Source organism: Tasmannia lanceolata, unplaced genomic scaffold (assembly GCF_043159265.1).
Source record: "Tasmannia lanceolata isolate RefF3 unplaced genomic scaffold, GAP_Taslan_0.1 ptg000932l, whole genome shotgun sequence".
Taxonomy (NCBI): domain Eukaryota; kingdom Viridiplantae; phylum Streptophyta; class Magnoliopsida; order Canellales; family Winteraceae; genus Tasmannia; species Tasmannia lanceolata.
In genome coordinates this window covers 10,772-20,217 of record NW_027519596.1, presented here as the reverse complement: position 1 = coordinate 20,217, position 9,446 = coordinate 10,772, and the positions used below count along the sequence as shown (strand labels likewise).

The 9,446-nt window shown below is 51.3% G+C and overlaps 1 protein-coding gene across 1 annotated transcript; it reads left to right on the top strand.

The window, feature by feature from the left end:
* Positions 1–6,030: 6,030 nt before the first annotated feature.
* On the top strand, positions 6,031–7,329 carry LOC143869092 (uncharacterized). Its single transcript, XM_077376241.1, has one exon. The coding sequence runs from the start codon at positions 6,031–6,033 to the stop codon at positions 7,327–7,329; it is 1,299 nt and encodes a 432-aa protein (XP_077232356.1).
* Positions 7,330–9,446: the final 2,117 nt, after the last annotated feature.

Here is a 9,446-nt window from a genome sequence, read left to right as displayed (position 1 = left end):
CCCCACACGAAATTGCCCCTGGAAGCCGGCGGAGACTTGAGATGAGATGAGATGAACTCGTGCACAAAGCGCCGCGCGGGAAACAAACAAGCGTCGCCGCCGCCGCCGCCGCAGTTGCCGCCTCTTTGAGGCTAGCCGGTGATATATGACGGACGAAACGGACGCTCGGCCAGAGGGGGAAATAAATATAAATGAATTCGGTCGCTGATTTAACTCCGTGTGACCTGAAATTATCAACTTGGCGGCGGCGGCGCTAGGCGCAGAGGGTCGCTAGGCGCGCGCGCGCTTGCCCAGGCACAAATTGAATTTCGGGCCAGCGGCGCTCACCTGCTATCCTCGACTGGCGCCGCCGCCGACTTGATTGATCGGCAGTCTGGGCCGCCCAGGCCACTTGAGAGGAGGCCCTCACTTGAGGCTCACCTACGCCCACTTTGCGGTCGCGAGCACTCGAGCGCCGGCGAGTGGGCGTGTGAGTCATGAGCCCGCCCGGAGGCGGCGACTTGTGCGTTTTGACACAAGAGTTGAGCGCGCGCGCGCGCACCCCGCCACTGCGACTCGCAAGATTGATGAGCGGCGCACACGCCCACCAGCGAGCGACTTACCTGCCGACGAGATTTACCTGTCGGTCCGACTGTCTGTCGGCAAGCACGGCGGCGACGGCGAAGACGACGACGATGACGACGATGACGACAATGACAATCTGACAGCCCACTTGAGTTTTAGTCGGCTCGCGCAAAGTTCAAATCGGAGCCAAGGAAACGATCCTCTCGGTGGGCGCGTTTCGTATTTTGGAGACGAACTCAATGAGATGGAAAATGGCTAGTAAACTCGATTTAAATTGACAATCCTGATATATTTTCTCCCATTGAATTTCTACGGGGACACTCGAGGGAGGAAAAGAAGACGACGACACATTGGAACCAATAGGTTTCTCGAGCGAAAAGTCACGGCTTGAACTTCGGGGCTGACTCGTGATTTCCTCTCGAGCCGCCGCCGCCGTCGCCATCGAAACGACAAAATCCCCCTCCTCCGGCGCCGAGATTTTTCCAGCCCTCAACACGCGAATCGATTGCCTTGCCATCTCATTTAATTCAACGGTTGTACGTGCAAATGGATTGGCGCGCACAAGTTACGTAAGAGGAGAGGAGGGGGAAACAGTTGGCTCTCCTCGGGCTGTTCCCCCCTCGAAATTCCAACCAACAACATTTACATGATTTATCTTAAACGCGCCGCTCCCCACCCCTCGCCCGTCCAACAATTTATTCTCTTATATGCTGCCTCTTTCACATTAGCCTCCTCCTAGACCCCCTGCTCTCCATGGACCTCGGAGATGGTGCTCGGTTCCAATGGGGAGCCCGCCGACTTCCGGTGGTTTCTCCAATTTCTCACAGAGAAACAAATTCGAACTAAGGACTCGAATTTCAGCTGGTAACCATAATTTGGAGTTGCTTATTCATCTAGTCGAGTGAGCAGCTCCGCTAGAGGCTGGATATTAATCTCAATTGCTGGATGCTGCGAGTGGGAGACTCCCAGGAGGCCAATCCACTCGAGAGGACGATTCAAAATTGGAATTGGCAAAGCCTATTAATTGCACGCAGGACACATTTTTTCCCCACTTTTGGTGAGGATAATTTCATAAATTAGCGCGCGCCGCCGCCGTCGCCACGGCCTCCCGCCTGACCGAGTGGCAAGAATTTGACTGCCGACTGCGAGAGTGCGCACTGGCGACCGGGGGAGCCAAAGCGCAGGAAGTGGCCAATCGGTCGGTAGCAAGACTCCAGTCTGGGTGCGAGTGCAGAGCGGCGAACATGCACGGTTCAGGCGCTGATCGAGTGCCCTTCGTGGCTGCCGACCAGGAGCTCCAGGGCAGCCAGGTGAAGCCTCAAGTGAGATTTCACCTCAATAACAACAACAAAAACAGCAGCAGCAGCAGCAACATGAACCTCAAGAGAGCCGGCAAAAAGCTGAGCATCAAGAGCAGGGGCGACCCAGTGCGGCTGCCCTTCAAGGGCGTCCTCGACGGCGGTCAGCGGATGATTGAGAACTTTGGCGAGTTTCTGGCTCAAAGAAATGTGATCAGCGGCGGCAGTTACGAGAGCATGGAGGACTCCTCCTTCGTGCACACCCGAGACGCCTACCCCAACCACTACCACCAGCCGATTAGATTTTCAAACAACCTGAGCGACGACCTCGAGTTCCACCGGCAAAACTTGGCCCACAAGAAGGGCAACACCCAGAAAGGCAATGGCAATGGCAAAGCCAAGAAGAGTGGCTTCAAGAGGAGCCGCGTGGCTCAGTGGCTCAGACGATCAGTGCATTACTCAGCCGGAAGCAGAGGAACAAGACCAGCCTCCTGGTGAGCCTCGTCCAGGCGCCCGCCTTTTTGGCCGCCCTCTTCAGCCTGGTGCTCGTCTTGACCTTGATGGTCCTGTACACGCTGAGCTTCCACAGCCACCACCAGCAGCACCAGCAAGAACTCCGGCCAGTAATTAGCAACCCAGGTGAGCCGCCGCCGTCGGTGAATCGTCTCCTGCGACCCGCGAGAGATAAAAACGACAAGCAACACTCGAGTGAGATCGGCCAAGACCAAGACCAAGACCAACAGCACAACGACGACGACGAGGACTCTTTTCAGGTGGACTCGAACGGCAGCGACGTCGGCGGCAGCTTCACGAGGGCACTGACTATACAAACCGAGTGCGGCCTCCATGTGGGCAGACCCGAAGGCCAGGCCATCGTGTTCCACGGGATCCCCTACGCGAGTCCGCCGGTGGGCCCCAGGCGCTGGACGCGCCCCAGACCAATTTGGCTTGACCCCGAGCTCTGCTCGTCGGGGCCCTCAGACGGCACGCCGCCGCCGGCAACCCCCCTGAATGAGGCCCAAAATGGGCCCATTGACCTTGAACAAGTCGGGCAGGAAAAACGAGCGCCACGACAACAACAGTTACCTCTGACTAAGACTAAGCACCAGGGCCACCGGCACTGCGCCCAGCTAAGTCCAATGACGCATCGCTTCACTGGCCACGAGGATTGTCTTTACCTGGACGTGTACGCGCCCCAACTGGGCGACCAATTCAAGGTAAGTGGCGCCGCTTCTATCTATATGACTGACTATCAACTCCGACACTAAGTTAACCTCCCGTCTGCTCCAGAAACTGCCTGTTATGGTTTATATTCACGGCGGCTTCCTGGCCTATGGCTCTGCGCGAGCTCCTCGCCACCACCAGGAGGAGGAGGAGGAGGAGGAGCGAGTTAATTGGATGCGCGCCCGTCCAAGTGGCAAACTGGCGGCAGGTGAATATATAATCTACAAGATTTAGAGACTCAACTACTCATCAGCGCCACCTCTAACCAGTCGCACCCGTATTTCACACGAATACGAACCCACGAACACAGAGCTGGATGTCATCCTCGTGGCGTTCAATTACCGACTCCAGGCGCTGGGCTTCATGACCCTCCAGCAGCTAGCGCAAAATAATGGACCCGAGGGGAGCGAAGGGCAACTATGGCCTCTGGGATCAATTGGTGGCTCTCAATTGGATCAAGCGAAATATTGAATCCTTTGGCGGCGACCCGCGAAATATAATCCTCTTCGGGCCAGATTCGGCCAGCTCCCTGCCGATGGCGCTAATGTTGCCCCAAACTCCCAAGCAGGAGGACGAAAGCATCTCAAGAGACCAGCGCCTGCAAGACCAGCACCAGCACCTCAGGTTCTCGGCGGGAGGTTTGTTTAGGGCCGCCTGGCTGACTAATCCCACAGTCTATTACGATTTGCCATACGAGACGGCCAATAGGCACTACCAGCGACTGCTCGCCAGCCAGTCGAGCTGTTTCGGGGAGGAACAGCAACTGGGTGCCACCAAGCGAACCACGGCCACCACCACCACTCAGCAGCCGCTCGATTGTCTCATGAACTTGAGCGCCGAGCAAATCGTGAGACAATATTTGGGCAAAGACGAGCCGGCCTACCGACTGGACGACCAGAACAGTTTGCCCATCCGCGGCATTTTGGCCGATCAGTTTGTAACAGTTGATCGCGAATTAGTTGGCTCCCAGTCGTCCTATCCGCTAATTGGTGGCCCTCGCAGCCAGCCAAAAAACCAATCAAGTGGTCAACAAACCGGCGGTGGCGCTAGCTCGAGGCTGGCGTCCAGTAGTAAGAAGGCCCAGCCTCAGCCTCGGCCTCGGCGGCTTCTAATTGATGGCCAAAGTGATCCCCAGCAAGTCCACTTCCTCGAGTGGCGCTCTGGCCAGCACCAGCGGCGGAAATATTACCACCAGCGGCAACCACCACCAGCCAGAGGCTAATGAGATTTTGGAAACTTCCGCCTCGAGTAGCGACAGTTCGGCGGCGCCCAGCCCAAAAGAGAAACATATTGCCGATACACATGGAAGCCAGGCAAATAATTGTCCTGAGACTGCGAGTTCAATTTGTGCCACTAAACCACCACCAGCTGAAACCAATCAGAAACAAGAAGCCACCGCCACCGCCACCGCCGCCGCCGCCGCCGCCGCCGCCGCCGCCGCCGCCGCCGAGGAACAAGCCTATCAACTATTATTAGGTTCAACGGCTCAGGCTGTGGAGTATTGGCCGTGTCCGCGCGATTTGGACGCCTGGAACTGGACGGACTTCAGGCGCTACGTTGGCACCAGTTTGAATAGTTTCTCCATGGAGACCTTCGCTGAGGCCTGCCAGGTATACTCGGTGCCCCCAGGCGGGGGGACGCCTCGCCAGCGACCAGGGCGCGCGCCCAAGGAGACTTACCTGTCGATGGCGAGCGACATAAGGCAGACTTGTCCTATTAATAGGCTGGCGCGGAGTTTGCGCGACAGGCATTTCAAAGTGACCAGGTACATCGTGGAAACGGTGCCTTCGAACTCCAAAATCGGCCACCTCAACCACAACGATGATGAACTCTCGCCGGCAAGGAGACCAGAATTTGCCTTCCACATGTGGGACTTGATTGCCTTCTTTGGATTTGAATTCGAGGTGCCCAATGACTTTGTGCCCAGCGAAAGGGACTTGAAATTCCAACGTGAAATACGCAGGATGGTCAAGGAGTTTGTGCACAACACCAACAATAATAATGATGTCAATGTCCCGCCCAAGGACAAACAAGACATGGGAGAGTTCTCCTTATTTACAAGGGAGGCCAATATTGAGCAGGTGAATGCCAGCTTGTATAAGAAAATTGAGTGCTCCATGTGGCAGAGGAATCTGGGCGATTCCTACGCCTGGGTCAGCTGACCAGCCTCGCAATTGCGAGCGCGAAAGTTCGTGACGCAATTTGGCAAGATCAGCTGATGTCTTCTCGAACTGAGACAACAGCAATAAAATTTGAACGATTGTTAGCTCATCTGTCGTTTGTCAATCTCCTACTTGGCCGTTCAGCCTCTGGCAGCACTACGGCGGCTGCCAGGTGAGGATTCGGCTGGTAAATTTGACCTCGAAGACATGTCTCGGCGAGACGTGGGGACCTCGGCGTCTCATTAGGTATTCACCTCACGAGTTTGTAGCCCACACACAACTCAAGGGGCTTCTCAGTTCCCTCGAGTCGCGCATTTATTATGAGCTGATGATAGCTGGCCTCTGATACTATGAGGCCATTCGAGACAGTTGATTGGTTTTTAAGTCCTCAGGTTCGTCTGGCCTGATTGTGTTGGGAGGCAAATATCGCGCGCGTGTAATGTGAATTTAGGCACGCAATGGTACGACACGCGCATTAACACTTTCACGCACAGAGGCGCGTCATCAACTGGAAGATTCTGCTACGAGCGCCAAAGGACAGTGGAGTTCGGCAATGGGCTGGCATCCAGCATGACTCCCCGTCAGCTACACGTTATCCAGCGTCTTATTTTCACTCCCCAATCCACCTGTTAACTTCTCCAATGCTCGTGACGCAATGATAACAACGAACCACTGAGGAAAAATACTCAAATATATTCTTAGAAAAGAAAAATTTACATTATTAAATTATCACATTCTTGTATTTTATGAGAAGTAGTTTGGCTAAATTAGTGGCTTCCAAAATGGCTAGGGAATTTGATGCAATTGTTTTCGGTGCCTCTGGCTTCACCGGCCAATATGTTGTCGAGGAAATGGCAATCTCAATGGAGGACGAAGGATTATACAAGCGGGACAATTTGAAATGGGCCGTCGCCGGTAGGAACAAGGAAAAGATTCAGAAGGTGCTTAACGAGGTGGCTGGAATAACAAAATTCGACTGGGTTAAACAGGTGCCAATAATCGAGGCTCAAGTGGACGATTACCCGTCAATACTTGAAATGTGCAAGAGGACTCGGCTGATGATCACAACTGTTGGTCCGTTCAGATTCTTTGGTGAGCCAATTGTGAAGGCTTGCGTCGAGGCCGCCACCGATTATGTTGACGTTTCTGGGGAGCCTCAATTCTTGGAGGGTATGCAATTGAAGTATTACAATGAGGCCAAGAAGAAGGGCTGCTATATTGTCAGTGCCTCCGGTTGGGATTCCATACCCGCCGACATGGGAACCACATGGACAAAGAAACAGTTCCAAGGCGACCTCAGTGGTGTCGAGATAATCGTAGATGGTAAATCGACCGACGAGGGACCCATGTTGAATTTTGGAACTTGGCACTCGGCCATCTATGGATATGCCTGTGCAAACGAGCTTAGGCCTCTGAGACAAAAGCTATATCGTGACATTCTACCTCCGCCGCCAAGCAAATCCAAGCACCCACTCCAACGCCGTCCATTCTTGACCTACATCGATGAGGTCAAAGGCTATTGCTTGCCCTTCCCGGGTTGCGATAAAACAGTGGTAAGGAGGAGCGAAGTACTCAAGTACAATACCCTGAAGGAGAGACCATTATATTGTGAGACTTACTTCAGGATTGGAACAATTTTTAAGGCAATCATGCTCATGATGGTAATGTCGGTATTTGGTGTTATGGCCAAGTTTTCTGCAGGTAGGTACATGTTGAAAACTTACCCAGGAGTGTTCTCATTTGGTGCCGTCTCGAAGGAGGGAGTCCCAAGGAAGGCTCTAGAGAGGCGTACCTTCTCGCACACTATCATTGCCTATGGTTGGGATGAGAAGCTAGAGGATGTCGATAGACAACACGAAGAAGCACCCAAGAAGAAGTTGATCACCCGCGTGAGTGGACCCGATCCAGGTTACATAGGAACATCAAGACTCCTGGTCCACGCCGGAATGACCCTCCTGTTCGATAGGTCAGCTCTACCTGCACCTGGAGTGATCACACCTGGAGCCTGTTTCCGGGACACATATCTTGTGGATCGCCTCGCCAAACGAGACGTCAAGTTCGAGGTGTTGCAAAGATTCTGAGGCACATCCAAATTGATTCGAGCCTCTTTTTAGGTCACAAAATATCTTCATAAGTAGAGGGAAATATCAAGACGATAAAATTTTCGCACCGGTTACTGGTAAACTATTAGATCAAGTGGTAATTTGTTGTATGCGTGACATCTCCTTAGTTAGTTCAGTCTTTTATTAATGCAAAACAAACCTCCAACTGAGCTTTGACGATTGATGCGTGTTTCTCCGAGCTAATAGAATGCATCAACTCCTCAAATTTGCTCGTCAACTCTCGCCTGTGAGTGTTTATACTGTTGATTAACATGATGTTTCTAGTAGGTTGATGTAGTTGCAGTTGTTGCTGATGCTGCTGGTGCGGTAATGGTAATGGTTGTTGCTGTTGTTGAGTAATTAATTGTTGGCGGGTATCCTGCTGCTGCGATTGATCAGTTCTCACGGGACTCAACACAATCAAATTAGTGTTATTCGTCGGAATAGGTTGGTGTGGGTGGGATAATTGGGGGCTATTTTCGGTGGTTGCATTGGCTCTGTTTGTTGTTATTGTTGTTGTTGTTACTGCTTGAGGGGCACTTTCACTAGATGTTGGATTATTCGCCGATAGCTTACATGCAATATCAAGCCTCTTCTCGGGACTTAAGGGAATCTTGGAAACCTCACAATCGTGTCCAATGTGAGTGGGCACAAACTCAACTTGCACCTGACCCTCTGTCATTTTAGCCATTATACGCGAGGGGCAATGGCGACCAATTTTAACAGACGATTTCATGGAATTAATTTTGTCCGTCGAAGTTTTTGGCAGTCCTGAACGATGGCATCTGTAGTATCTATATAAGTTGTTGCAACTACGTTTTATATATTTAGTCTTCGAACTAGACATGACATCTTGAAGCCAGGTCTCGAAATCGGCAACTTTTGCAAAATTTAGCGTCTCTTTCCTGATATCCAGATAATGGACGTGTGTTAAGTGTGTATCCAATGCATTGTATCTATCGTAACTTTGATTACAGTTCTCAATAGGGCAATATAAGGTGACACATCGATTTACATTGCAATTATGTACCTTCCTCATATGCCGATACATACTGTAGGCGGTACTGTAGTTATTTTTGCATTTTGGACACTCGTAACCCTGCTGCTTGCTGGCAGGCGTCTCAATCAATTCTTGGTGCTCCATAAATTGTGATTTAAAATTTACAAATTAATTTAACGATATGATTTAACAATAATATAATTTTATTTGGTTATCGGGAAGAGATTGATGCTGTGATGTCATTTTATTTTGCGAAAGTCGCGCAGCAGAATTTGTTCATGGTTCGAGAGTGAGCAGTGGAATATGCCCGCGGCCAGATTCCAGGCAAAGACCGAAAATGGCCCCTCTTGCAGGTCGTATTCTGGCTAAACAGGTCAGTAAAATTTAAGGTAAGCCACAAACAATACGAGAAGAGGCATGCAGGTGATATTTTCCGTGTCTTATTGTGAGTTTTTCCAACCCGTTTAGCCAAAATACTGCCTCCAAGAGGAGCCATTTTTGGCCTCTGCCCGCGGGCAGATACTCAACGCTAATAGGGAGTAGGGGCGAAGTAAACATGGTGTTGTGGTGATTTACGTGCTCGATTCGCCTCATACCATGCGCCAGTCAGGAAACTTTCCATGAAAATTCTCGCGAGAAGTAAACAGAGGCGCAGCTAGGTGCAATCAAGAATCAAGAACCAATTCCAGAATCTTAATCAGATCCAGAGAAGAATTCGTTTGCCATCGAGACAGAATATTAAAGAACTTGTGGCCAACTTTGTAACGATGAGATATTTGATTTCTACTGCTAAATTTTGCACTTCGAGAATTTTGCGAAGCAGGCCGAACACTGACCCCCTACTCCAAGGAGAAAATTTACCTATCATCACGAGACCTGAGGGTTTCATTCGACGATTGAAATCCATCAAGAGATCGATAGCTTACGAGAACTCTATCGAGAAGAAATCATATAAACCAAGTAAATCAAGTAAACGGCCAGTCGCGTAACCACTTGAGACTGGTTCAATGTTTATTATCTTCTCTCTCATCCAATAACCAAGGATGATCTCTAGCTTCGCGGCTTGTGAGCCGATTTTCCGGCTCTCTGACGATGA

What these genes read in the sequence shown, in the direction of transcription:
- LOC143869092 (XM_077376241.1), top strand. Translation starts at nt 6,031, where the DNA reads ATGGCTAGGGAATTTGATGCAATTGTTTTCGGTGCCTCTGGCTTCACC.